At 47.3% G+C, this 14,132-nt stretch overlaps 1 protein-coding gene across 1 annotated transcript; it reads left to right on the top strand.

Moving 5' to 3' along the window:
* The first annotated feature begins 10,246 nt into the window (after positions 1-10,246).
* Positions 10,247-13,839, top strand: LOC123144924 (vacuolar-sorting protein BRO1). The gene is made up of 2 exons (XM_044564193.1): positions 10,247-10,913; positions 12,985-13,839. Exons 1-2 carry the CDS (start codon positions 10,314-10,316, stop codon positions 13,426-13,428), a joined length of 1,044 nt encoding a protein of 347 aa, XP_044420128.1. The 5' UTR covers positions 10,247-10,313; the 3' UTR covers positions 13,429-13,839.
* Positions 13,840-14,132: the final 293 nt, after the last annotated feature.

Below are 14,132 nucleotides of genomic sequence, written 5' to 3'. Positions count from 1 at the left end.
AAGCGGGGTATCTGTTGTTTTCTTACATCACGTGTGGTTACATGGAGCTTACAAAGCGGCGTCCGGGTTACCCCTTGATTTAGCTTCTTAAAGCTTGATATTAGATCACTTGGGGGCTTGGTCGTGTCTAAACCATAGCTACGCCTCTTGATCGGCGCAATGCCACAACATCACTTGGGGGCTTGGTCGTATCCGAACCATAGCTATGCCTCTTGATCGGCGCAATGCCACAGCATCACTTGGGGGCTTGGTCGTATCCGAACCATAGCCACGCCTCTTGATCGGCGCAATGCCACAGCATCACTTGGGGGCTTGGTCGAACCCGAACCATAGCCACGCCTCTTGATCGGTGCAATGCCACTGCATCACTTGGGGGCTTGGTCGAACCCGAACCATAGCAACACCTCTTGATCGGCGTAATGCCAAAGCATCACTTGGGGGCTTGGTCGAACCCGAACCATAGCAACACCTCTTGATCAAATTTGGGGCCTGGCAGCCCGTGAAAAGCCTCGACTACAACGGTTTTATTTGCCTTTTGCTAAGTTTCTTTTTCTTTTGCTAAGATTTGTGATGTTTTCAAATCAGTGTTTATCAACCCGGTTAGGCTGTCAACTACAAGTTGTCAGTACATGACCAAGTTATAATCCGGAGACTATCAGCCCGGTCTGGTTTTGACTCATAGTCACCAGTATGGAATAAACCAGTGTTTATCACAACCCGAAACGGTTTTTGTTGTAAACCGGCATTATATAACAGGAGATACTTTTACTCCGGATTAAGGTTATTACCCTCATTACAAGGTTAGTCAGCCAACACTATGCCTAAAGGTCGCATGTATCATATATTTCCATGTTTGGTTATCTTAAACAACCTTGGTCATATATATAGTTGGGTATCATGACCCGCTCGGTGGTAAACTACCAGGGCACTTTAAGCTTTTTATCTGCAGGAACAACTGGAATAAATAGCTATGGATTATGAACATCATATCTCAAGCATGGCGGATTAACATGCATCAGTTGCAGCTAAATATGCACGAAGGCATAACAGACCAAGTGTTTAACTAGCCTATTACAAGGCGTTTCAGTGCCCAAAAGAATAATTGTTTCTCAATAAACATTGCAGTATGGAAGATTAAACCGGCCCCCGGGTAATGATCGCTGAGCAGCTTGACCTGACGGCTGCGGATCATCTTGCACCGGTTCATCTTCTTCGTCTCTACCCAGCGGCTGGAAGTCAACAGTTGTCCAGTCGATCCCGGTTAAAGCTTGGAAAACAGCTTCGTCGCTTAGAAGGGTGGACGGTTCAATGTCAGGGGCATAAGTGTGCTTACGGATTGGAGGGATCGGGTTTTGAGCCTCAGGAGTTGGTGCAGCAACCCGCTTGTTATTAGTATCATAGCTCGCCTGGTAAAATGAAAGATCAGCCTCTTCAGCAAGTTGACAAGCCAGTGAACGTACTTCCCGGTTTATGGCGCGGAGATCTTCAGTGCCAAACTCTGACCCGTCTTCTTTTAAGCTTGGGTAGCCTTTAGCCACGTCCGTCGGATCAAGATCAGGCACCCATGCTTTTGCCCGGGTTAGTGCGGTCAGAGCGCCAGCCCTTGCAGCAGACCTCTTCAGCTCTTCTATCCGGGCAGGCAACATAGGTAGCATGGCTAAGGTATCCTTGATCAACGTCGGGGGCGGCTTATTGTGAGAAGCGGTGCAGATAATCCGTTGTGCGCCGGTATACAGTTGCTCTATCAGCGTGTAGGCAGCTTTCAACTTCTTCTGCACATCAGAGCCCAGATGGCTAATGCGAGTTCCTGTATCATTACAAACATCAGTAAACCGGCAACACATGGGAGGATATGTTGAAAGCATAAAGGAAGGATGCTTACCAAACACAGCAGCGGTCATAGCATGCACTTGCCGCTTTACACCAATCAGCTCGTCAACCACCGGTTTAAGAGTGGCTTCTGCGTTTTCAGCCCTTTTTATCAAAGCGGCTTTTTCAGTCTCCCAATCCGCCCGCTCTTTGTTGAAGCCCTTTTTCAGTTTCTCCATAGCGCCTAGAGCGCGGGTCAACTCTTCCTTCGCTTTGGAGGCTTCAGCTTGCTGGGTTTTGATGTTCTCTTGCAGATCAGCGGCTTGGTGTTCCTTCTTGCTCAGCTCCGCCTGTAAAGGGACATATGTATCATGAGTTGACATTACATATTGGAAGTACCAAGCCCATAACAAGTTATGCCCTTGATACTTGGGGGCTAATGCATGTTTGCTCTTGATCAGAAATTTCTACAAGTCCCAAGCACAATACAAGTATTAATCTTGGCACTTGGGGGCTAACGTGTGTTTGCTCAAAAAGTTGTTGGTATGGGAGCTCTTCTACAGTCCCGGTTCATCTTTATAAAGTTAAACCGGCCCTTGGGGGCTATACCGGTGAAAGAGCAGTATGACAAATTTTAAATAAACCGGTTCATCTTAACGCGGTAATCCGGTCCCTGGAGGCTAAATATGCAAAGATAAGTTATGACAAAAGTCCCGGTTTAGATCGGTATCATAAACCGTCACTTGGGGGCTACTAGGAATTGATAAACTACAATTGGACAAAAGAGAAAAATGGTAGTTACCTCATATCGCTCCTTCATCAAGTTTACCAAACTAGCTTCATAATCACGGCTGGTATACGGACGGTTCAAGAAGCCAGAGTGAATGTCTTGAGCATTGAGATGGGCGTAGCTTGATAAATCGGCATTCCATTTGCCTTTGCCGATAGCAGAGAAATCATCCTTGGCAGTATGCTTTGACAAAGCTACAGGATTGCCAGGAGTGGTGTGGCCAGTGCCAGTAATCATAATATCATCATCTTCTTCATCAGCAGCCCTCACCGGAGTTGGCGGTTTATCAGTGTCCTTAACTGGACTGACCGGTTTGTCATCAGTTCGGACAGGGCTGGCTGGCCGGTCTGCATAGCTGGTAGTGTCAACTTGCACTTGTTCAGCAAGGAAGTCATGGTCTTGAGGCGGCGGATCGTGAAGCATGGCGTCAACATCGGTTTCTTCTGCCTCAGGAGTTGTTTCCGGTTCAGCAGCCACATTATCATCAGCCGGTTTGTTTAACCGAGCTTTCTTGCTAGGTCTTGGCTTGGCACTGAGAAAAGATAGACATAAGGATCAGTACAGTACGTAAAACACATCAAGAGTAAAGACATGTGCATAGCTCACCCAGGAACTGTTTTGAGGGGTGGAAGCTGTGTGGCCGATGACTCGCCAGAGGATGAGTGAGAAGTACCCTAATAATTTGAATCAGATGGGTTAAGAGGGTGGCGAAAACAACCTGTTTTTGGGCATGAAGTATCAATGGGATAAGAGACCTCTGATCGGCGTTTCCGAACCGGACTGTTCGGTAAACTGGCGGAGGTAACTACCTAGCCGTTGTGCCGGGTTGTACGGCGAGCTTCGTGCTGCAGCGTCTTCAAAAGAAAGTTTGGGTCCAAGTAAGCAAGAGGGTGAGAAAATTTTACTTCCCGGTTTGCTTGACGGATTTTTGGTGTTGGCAGAGGATCTGAATCGGAGGAAAGAATGGTTACCTCTACGTCCTTAGCGTGACTACCTTCAGCGTCGTCCTGATAATAGTCATTGTCAATGAGATGTAGGAAAAATGAACCAAGAGAGTCAAGTTCTACCTCTGGTTCCGGATTACGCACATTGTCATCAGCTGGTAGATCGGAGGATGCGGTAGTCCTTCTTTTGGCAGGTTTCTTAACAACCTTGGTCTTTGGACGAACTGGCTTGACTGGTTTGTCTTGCGGCTTCGCTGGTTTGTCTTGTGATGGTTTCTTGTTCCAGAATGGATCATCACCCTGTCAAAAAATAATCACACTTTCAGAGAATATTTAGACAGAAGCAAATTCAGATACAAAGGATTGTATGATTCTTACAGCTGGTGGTTTGTTGAAGGTGCAGAAAGGGAGTAGTCCGGTTTGGGCATAGACGGCCTCCGGTTCGTTCAGTATTTTCTTTACAGCCTCAGTGACTTCTTCATCTGTAAGCTGAATGTCAATATGCCGCTGAGCATCCTTCAAACTCCCCGTATATTCACACATCAAACCGGGGCGCCGGCTTAAGGGCAGAATGCTCCAGCTTATCCAGCAACGAGCAAGATCAACTCCTGTCAGACCGTTCGTCATGAAGGCTCTAAGCTTTGAAAGTTGGGGAGCATAGTTGGCCCGTTCTCTTGCTGTCAACCTCTAAGGAAACGGGTGTGTGTTGCTCAGGCGCTCAGGGCGGTAACCCGGCAGGGGGTTTTCGTCAGATGGAGAGGTATCCATGCAGTAAAACCAAGTTTGGTTCCACTCTTTGGGTGACTATGGAGTTTGGGATGGGGGAAGGTGACTTCTTTCCTCTTCCGAACCGCCATTCCGCCCAGTTCCGTATTGGGTCCATCTGAGAACTCGGTGCGACGGTTTAAGTGAAAGAAATCCCTAAACAGTTCGACTGTAGGTTCCTCTTGCAGATAAACTTCACAGAATACTTGGAAGTGGCAGATGTTGGTAACAGAGTTGGGACTGATGTCTTGAGGGCGCAGCTGAAAATTGGCTAGCACATCTCAGAATTTTTTTGAACCGGGAGGGCTAAAACCTCGTCCGAGATGATCAGCAAACACGACTACCTCTCCATCCTTGGGTGTAGGAGGATTTTCTGAGCCAGGAACCCTCCAGTGGATGACATCTTTCTTGGCTAAAGCGCCCGTTTTAACGAGGTTGTTTAACTGCTCCTCGGTTACTCGAGAGGGAGCCCAATTGCACTCATAGACTTGTTTAGCCATGACAAGGAAAATCTGAAAAAGGATTATTACCAGTTTAAGATTTACAGTGGACAACTATACAGCGGTATGAGGATACAAGCATATTGGTAAACCGGATTTGGTTATTCATAAACCGGAGTCTGACAATGGAACGGTATAATGCATTGACGGTTCAACAGGGGACTAATGGTATCTACCGGGTCATCATTTTTTCTGTGAAGTTAAACCGGCCAATCTGGTATTCAAAGTGTGTAAGTGAAGGAAGAAACAAGTTTCACATCTAGCTATGGTAATTTCAGATCTACCGCGCGTAGGAAAACAAAATATATTCTGACCTAAATTCCAGCGTACTAAAAGTTCACCAAGCTCAGATGAGTTGGATATCAAACAAGTGTTGAAACTACTACCGCGTGAGATCTATGTGGCTTAAACTACTACCGCACGAGATCTACGTGGTTTTTAGATCTAATCCATGGATATAAATAAGGAAAAAGAAGGGCGGCGATGAACGACAGAAACCCTAAAGTGCAGATCTATGGTAAGAGAAAGGGGAGACTTACAGATGCTGTTGAACAGCGGCGGCGCGCAGAGGAGCTCTGGTACGTTCAGGTCGATGCATCGGCCAAAGTTGGTGCAGCAGTCGAAGGTTGACGGCGGCGGCCGAGGTCGAAGGGTCGGGCGTCGCGAGGATGAAGATGAAGCGAAGAGGCACGAGGGGGAAAATGGAAAGACCCCCTGGCCCTATTTATAAGGGAGATAAACGACAAATGCGAAAATCGAGGAGCCGGATTTTTTGATATGAGGTGATGCTGTCGCCTCGATTGTCGGAGGCTCATTAATGACGGGTGACGTCACGACGGTTTACCATGATCCTAGAAAATGATGTCATGGCGGTTTACAAGATTGTGTGAAGATGTTGAAGAAGAAATTTTCTTAAGTATTGAGGATTGACATGAACCAGTTCAAATCAATCTGGGGCCTAATGTTGGGGATATTACCACTGGGCGTAAACCGGCCAGGAGAGGCTGGGTTAACTTCATAAGTAGTTCATCTGTATCTGAAGCCCATGAAGATAGACGGTGACGCTTCATGAAGGCCCAGGGCCCAAAGCCGGTTTAAGGCCTGTAGACATAAACCGGCATTGAGATGTAAACTTGTGTTGTAAGATAGAAGTAGCAGGGACCGAGCCGGACACGATTATGAGCCGGCCTCGGAGTCTGTAAACAGACGGGCGTCAACCCATGTATATAAGGGGACGACCCGGCGGTGGTTCAAGGACAACAGGCAACAACTCGAGACTCAGGCAAAGCGTATTCGCTCCCTGGTCATCGAAACCCCATCAATTCCATCACAACTAGACGTAGGCTTTTACCTTCATCGTAAGGGGCCGAACTAGTATAAAACTCTCTTGCGTCCCTTGTCCGCTTTAATCCCTTTAAGCTAACCCGTAGCGATGGCTCCACGACTAAGTCCTTTCTCTAGGACATCTGCCATGACAAAACCACGACACAGAGCATAGGTGTTCTACAGACAGAGCATATCACATCGCACACGGACCACACTAGGTAACCCGTCGGTGATGAATTCATCAATCGCAAATGGTTATATACCAGCAAGCATTTTCCCACAACACACACGGCTAATCCATCACAAACATCTCGGATGGATCAATTGTATGCCATGTATCGCACACGCAACTCTAATCTGATTCGTGCTTGATGTCTCCACCATCGCTCGCACAGTTCGTCTTATTTGCCACGTATCACTGTGCCGGCCTCTGCTCGCGTCCCTCGGCGCGCTGTGCTCGCCGTTAGGCACTGCGGCGCGCTCTGCTCGGATCCGTCGGCGAGCTCTGCTGTCCGTCGGCACGCTCTGATCGCGTACCTCCACGCGCTCAGCTTGTGGACAGCTTTTCCTTGCGTGTTCAACTGCTATATGCATATATATGGTTGCTCGACGTTGAGGCACCGCGGAGCGCTCTGCTCGCGTCCCTGCGCGCGCACTCTGCCAGCGGTTGGGGCCTGCGCACGATCACGTTGGGGGCCCATATGCATGCGGTTGTGCCGTGCGCGTCGCCACGATGCAGTTACGTGCGGCATGATGGAGTTACGCGCTGCAAATTAGAACTGCCATCCGGGCGTGCGGATATTCTAGTCCGTCCGGCTTCCCCATTAATTCCCGCGGCCATTATAACCTTAGTCTCATCAACCTTTCGATCCCGCCCCACAACACAACAAGCACACCCACGACGACACATATAGAGAGGATATCTAGCGGCACTCCAATGGAGTTCGACGAGCATAAAGTTGAGACCCACGCGAGGGACATGGATCTCACGGTGGTGTACACCATTGACCCGGCCGTGGTGGAGGACTACATCAACACCGTGGAGCAGTTGCTTGCTGGAGACAAGTACAAGGTGGTCGGCATCGACCTCCAGTACACCGCTGCTCTTCCCGGCAAAGATCAGAAGGTTGTCGTCGCCCAGTTGTGCGTGCGCCATCATGTCCTCATCTACCACTACTGCATGGCCACAGAGCCTGGCGACCGTTTTGCCAGGTTTGTCAACAACACCGACTACAAGTTCGCTATAGTGGAAACCCCCGACGATGTAAAATCGCTCAGAGTTACGGGCTTGTCCTGCAAGAACCTTATCAAAATCCGTGAGCACTACAGGGTTTGGGGCAGCACGAAGAAGGACTCCCTGGTTAAACTCGCCTCGGCCATCATCGACCCCTACTACGAAAAGATGAAGCAGGATGCCAAGAGAACAAGTCCCGTATCCTGGCACGGGGCCTGGATGCGGCAACTGGATGAACCTTACCTCAGGTTCGCGGCCAAGAGCGTGTACACATGCTATGAGTTGCACAGGCGGATCGTTGACATGAGAAAGTGTCTCGTTACCGAAATCGATGAGGCCGGATCGAGCCACAAGCAGAGCAGTAGCGGCAAGCGTCACAAGAAGTAGATGATGATTAGATGATCGTTTATCCTAGTTAATTATGCATGTAATATATAGTTGACTTTGATGTGTGGAAATGTCATGTGTGTAGTAGCCACATATGTAATTATGTATGTAATAGTTTACTTTGGTGTGTGCAAATGTCATGTATGTGTGTAGTATCCACCTATGTAATTGGATATTAAATTTGGTTATGCAACCATGTCCTTTATAAGTGTGTGTGTGTGTGTATATATGTTGTTCTGTATGCAATCCCAACCATGTCATATATATGTTGTTCTGTATGCAATCCCAACGCACAACACACACACCTTATTAGCAGCAATCGTCTGTGTTATTATCGGTCTTCGCACACATTTTTTATTACAGACCTGTTTGCCGCATATCACACACATCTTATTAAATTGAACCGTTTCTGTTATCTTGGCTCAACGCAAACAGTTCATCCGAGTGAACTGTTTGCCCTCCATCGCACACACCTTGATCTAGCTGACCATTTCGTTTGTTCCACCTAATCACAAACAGTTCATTCGAGTGAACCGTATGCCGTATATCGCACACACCTTTCATCTGGCTGCCCGTTTCTGTTCTTCTGCCTCATCGCAAAAATTTCATTGAACTGAACCGTATGCCCCGCATCGCACACGCAACTAAAATCTGAACCGTGCTTGATGTATCCGCCATCGCAAATATTTTGCATATTTTTTGACGGTTTTTTACATCACCGTTTGCGATTATTACATCGCACACAGTTTCGTCAAAGGGTCTCTCATTGTAGTGTCGCGTTAGCAGCATCCTGTAGTAGTGACCCTTACAGTTGGGGGTTGCCAAACCACTCCTATGGAAGAGCAAGCATGACCTCTTGATGGGAAGCCTGGCAGCAGGCCTGCCTCGGGGCCCAGAAGACTGGATGAAGGCCCAATAACAAGGGGAGCCCGGGGTTCTGATAGAGACCGGAGGGCCGTCTTGGCGTGCAAGCCAAGATGGCAGAGGCGCGAGGTCGATTAGATCCCCGTGTAAATCTTAGCCTCCGCTGTCTATATATGTCAGAGCTAGGGATGATAGTTATTCCAATCTACTCCCGTAGAACCGTACCCTCGGAAGCTATTACATCCACATCCTTGTAACCCCCTTGCACGAGGTGCCTCACCATTAATACAAATCCAAAGCACGGCGGAGGGGATTACTTCGCCATGACGGCCCGAACCTGGGTAACTTCCTCGTGTGAACTCCGTTCTACCACTTCCGGTCGCATTTGCCACCCTACTGAGGGTATTGACGGTTTTATGTACTGTCAAGGCCCTCGACCCTTCACACACGATGCTTTGGTTGACGTTCTGCATGATTAAGGTGGCCCAGTTTGATCGACAACGTCAGATCCTGGTCTGGTCCCCTCACAATCAAGGCTTTGTGATTTCAACATTTTCATAAGCACCATGCCGGAAACCGACGTGCAGGAGCCGCCTTCATGGGATGGCTTCATCATGGAGATCAGCTATCTACATCAACAGTTTAGGACTAAGTGAGCTTCATGAACCGGTTTCGACAAGCTTGCTGATACTTGTGGGTTATTACTTGCACAGGCCGGCTCCAGCAGATCGACCCCGACCAAGAAGCAGCTAGATTCGAAGACCAGTTCGAAGGCTACTGACGGTGTTACGACACAGGGGTGCACCACCTTACAGAAGTCGTCCTGACTAGGACGATCTGGGGGCCCCTAGGTCGTTTATGTCATGGGCCAATCAACCCCCCTATGGCCCTACAACGTGGTGGCCTCGAAAGACTTGGAGTACAAGACAAGGCAACCGGTGTCCGGAGGACTCCTCCTTACTGACTTAGATCATGTAACCCTAGACTTTGGTACCCATATATTCCGGGGCCAGCCTAGTCGAATAAACAACATTAAAACCATAGAGCTTTTGCCTTAATCCTTGATTTTTGTAACCCCTATACAATCAATATACACGAGCATGAGTAGCGTATCACCTTTTCTATCAATGGCCTGAACCTAGGTAAACTATACCCCTTGTTGCCATCCAATCCATTAGTCTCGTCGGATGCCTTATCGAGGGATCCGTCGAAAAATACTCCGACAAAAGGTTTAAATAATTATCATCGCTAACACTGTCTCACAACCATTTCAACAAGATTTCCTCTCTGAACCACTTCCCTTAGTTTGGACACGACACGAGGTTCACCTCGTCAAATGCATGAGTCCAAGACAGTTTGAAGTTTATTTGGACTAGCACCTGAAGAAGGATTTCGCTACAAATCAAACGTTGGATTTTTGAGCATGTCAAATTGAATGTCCAAGATAACAAATTAGTATGTTGTTGCGAGGATTTGCCGTGTTTGCTAAAGAAAATTGCCATCCTCAGGGCATCATAATTTGTCATAAGAAACGTTTGATTTGATGCTTAGACATTCCCGGAACAAAAAGATCTCTGTAAATCTAGCGACAGCAAATTCGAATTGAAGAAACATTCGCATCTAGTAGTACTGTGAAAACCTGGGGAAAACTGAGGAAGTCGTCCCTTTTCGTGTACCCTTCCTCATCGCCATCTATGTCGCGGCCGCTCCCCCCGATGCTCTCCGTCCCGGAGAAGAAGACGGCCGCCGCCGAGCTCTTTCGCGACCGCCACTTCTTCAACTCCCCCGTCTTCACCGATCTCCGCGACGCCCGCGCCTCCCTCTCTGCCCCAAACTCTCAAACCCAGCCCCCCTCCTCCAGCCGCGCCCTCCTCCTCCGCTACCACCGCCTCCTCTCCTCCGCGCGCGACGACCCCTGCGCCTTCGACGACAACCTAGCCTTCACCTGGCACGACGCCTTCAGGCCCAACCTCAAGCACACCTCCGCGTCCCTCCGATTCGAGAAGGCCGCCGTCGTGTTCAACGTCGGCGCGGCCTCCTCGAGGATCGCGGCGGCCGTGGACCGGGCGGCGGAGGGAGGGGTCAAGGAGGCGTGCGGGGAGTTCCAGCGCGCGGCGGGGGCGTTCCGTGCGGTGGGGCAGATGATGGAGGGGGAGGAGGGGACGGTGGATATGAGCCCGGAGGCCTCGGCGATGCTGGAGCAGCTCATGCTCGCGCAGGCGCAGGAGTGCTGCTTCGAGCGTGCTCTCGCGGCAGGAACGTCGCCGGCGGCGTGCTCCAAGGTGGCCAGGCAGGTGAGATTGGCTGCCCTTGCTTGCCGTGTGCTTCTTTCCTAGTGGCATTGCATCCATACGATCTGTGATTGTTCTAGGTTCCACTTAGCTTCCCCTTGGTTTTAGTTTAACAATTGCCTGCCCTTGCCTGCCGTGTGCTTCTTTCCTAGTGGGCATTGCATCCATACGATCTGCGATTGTTCTAGGTTCCACTTAGCTTCCCCTCGGTTTTAGTTCAGTTGAACTAGGAGGGAGTATATCGTAAACCACAATGTCTTTACTTTACAAGCTACAACAGAAAGCAAAAAAAGCGACCGATAAGCTAAGATATCCAAGAGCCCACATGATAAACTCCATGATCTTTGGGCATCCACAAGCCGGATCCTCAAAACATCACAGGATAAGCACCCAGGAAATCTCAAGCAGCAGTTCAGACGCTACCTCTCAATCACCCCAGCTGGAACCAACAAAAAACAAAACTAGACTACTAACAGCTGAGAACCAAAAGTCCTGACGAGAATAAGTTCACTTCTGGATCCTGTTCAGTCCAATCCTCCATCCATGAACCGCATGAAACACCTCATTTTCTAGTAGTTCGTACATTCCTGCCCCCGAGTTCGGCATTTCTTGATCTCCCTGTTTTTCCTGCAGAATAATCCAATCATTAAGAAATCTCACAATCATACTAACAGGAACGTGAGGATCAGCGATTTTAATAAGATTGTCAAACACCACACTATTTCTCAATTTCCAAACTGACCAGAAAATAGCAAACACCCCTGCCATCGTCAGACATTTTTCATTAGAAGGTGCAATGTAGAGGTTGTGAGGCTAATCCAAGGTTTACGCCAATTGCAGTATCCAACTCTCCTAGCCATACTTTATCTCCCACACACACAAGGTTTTGATTCTGTTCAATGCTTTCACTAACTTTGATCGTTATAATGTTCTCTAGCACCTTACGAATTCGGTGTACTCTATGTTATCATTGCCATGCTGATATAGTTTTAAGTTTCAGATTAATTCGCTGTACTACGCTTTGAGATCATTTTTTGTCGAATACAAGAATATGCATCTTCAGATAGAGAATACTAGAAAAACATAAATTAAAGTCCGAAGAAAGTTGAGAAAGAGCTTCATAGGGACCCCAAAACCAGAACAACCGTCATGGAATGTTACCTTGCATGTCTCAGGTCATATCTTGCCTTATCATCTCATCCTCCATCTTAGCTATTAAATCTAAATATGATTTTTTTTTTAAATTTGTTCAAACCAATCAACCTGGTTAGAATTTCTAGTACTCCCTCCGTTACATAATTCTTGTCGTGGTTTTAGAGGGAGTACTAGATTGGTGAAGCGCCATGTATTTTCTGTGCAATCTAGAGGCGGTTTTTGAATTGAAGTTTAGATCATATTAGACCTAAATTTTGCCAGCTTATAACTGTTTCTGGTTGCCACTGATCCGCCATACCCGTGCTGCTCATGTCTGGTTTGCTAGCTTACTCCAACATGTTCTACCATTGTGGCTTGATGAGGATCACATGTTATAGGTATTGTGGGGGGAGGGAGAGGTTGGTGACCTGTTAGCAAACTGGTTGTTGCAAACTGAATTGTGAGTTCCAAAGCAGGCCTAAGCACCTCATTGTCTATTTTTTCTGGGGCCTGGCCCAGTTTTTCGTTTTTCTGTGCACATGTGTCTTCAAGAGAGTTCCATAACAGGCTGCACTGCACATGCAATATTTTTCTCTCTTATTTTAGATTACCTACCTTAGTACAAGATTGGTGTGATTATATGACTGGCAGATATTTTTGGCATGATGTCCCGTCAGCATTCCATGAGAAAAGTGCTGGAGTATGTTTCTTCTTGGATTGGCAAAACATCGAACTGAATCAGAATCTTTGCCATACGCTATTAAAGTAGGAGGATCAGTAGGTTCGTGGGCTTAGGGATTTGACGTAAGGTTCTGCTGCTGAAGTGGCAAAGATAATAGAACATATATTTTGCATCTCTGAACATTAAACACTATAATTCTGTTAAAATGCACAGAAAATATTTGACATCAGAAAAATATTTGCCTCTGGCCTTATGCAGGCTGCCTTGTACTATGAAGAAGCGTATGCTGCACTGGTTATCCCTCCACTGCAGAACCACTTTGAAAGATCATGGTTGTCTCACATCCAGTTGAAGGCTGCTCAATTCAATGCAGAAGCTTGCTATCGGTATGCTATTGAATTGCATGAGAAGATGGAAATTGGCGAGGAGATAGCTCGACTACAGTTTGGAGTTAATGCAGTTGTTGATGCCAAGAGAACTGCCAGGGGAGCTCCCGCTTCCCTTTATGATTCAGTTTCCAGGCTAGAACAAGATATGAACCAGAACTTGGAGAAGGCAGTGAATGAGAACAACCGCATCTATCTTATGAGAGTTCCAGCAGCCAAGTTGTTATCTCCCTTGCCATCAGCTTCACTAGTCCGGTCTGCTTCCAAGAGTGAGGTCTTGGATGCAAAAGCAGAAACTGGCCTTCAGTCCTCATAACTGAATGCTTTGACATCGTGAAATGAAGCAATGGCACGTATCCTGTGCCGCTGTTGCATGCTAAAGACTGTCTGCTGCAGCAGAGATTATCGAAAAAGTTTCGTATAGTCGTCGTGTATCTAGTGTGTAGCTACAATGTGTGTTGGCATGCCAAGCTAGGACCATTCTAGTTGAACCTTGGGAAATGCTTGGTAGGCTGTTGCTGCTGGAATCACTCAGGTTTCTATGATACTCCTTTTGTGCCGTAATGAAAAGTTCATCTGCCGTCAGCCATTTCAGTAAGCACATACTTTTCGTGTTTTAGCACAAGCTTACGTAAATTCTTTGCACTTTGTGTACAAAATGACTTCTCCTTTTGGTACTGTTTGTTTCGGCGTAGAATTGCAAAACCGTTTCTTGATCTAATCTTAATATCCAATGTGTTTTGTTGCTGTGGATAATTACGTTCAGGATGTGTGAACACCAACATGACAGGACAATTTCTTAGCAGACCTGATTTGTAGGAACAATTATACGAACCATTCGGAGCTTACTGAATTTCTATATATTAGAAATAGCTCCTGGGAGCAACTTTTTTTTAGAAATGCCAAAAATATTGGGTTTTTTTCATGTATTTATTCTTGTCCTTTCATTAAGTTGTATTAAAGCAGCGACAATTAACATGGATCGGAGGGAGTAAAAAAACACAAGTACTCCCTCCGTAA

The sequence above is a fragment of the Triticum aestivum genome, chromosome 6D, assembly GCF_018294505.1.
Source record: "Triticum aestivum cultivar Chinese Spring chromosome 6D, IWGSC CS RefSeq v2.1, whole genome shotgun sequence".
Classification (NCBI taxonomy): Eukaryota; Viridiplantae; Streptophyta; class Magnoliopsida; order Poales; family Poaceae; genus Triticum; species Triticum aestivum.
Note: the sequence above shows the minus strand (reverse complement) of the source record. Positions and strands in the feature narration are given on the sequence as shown.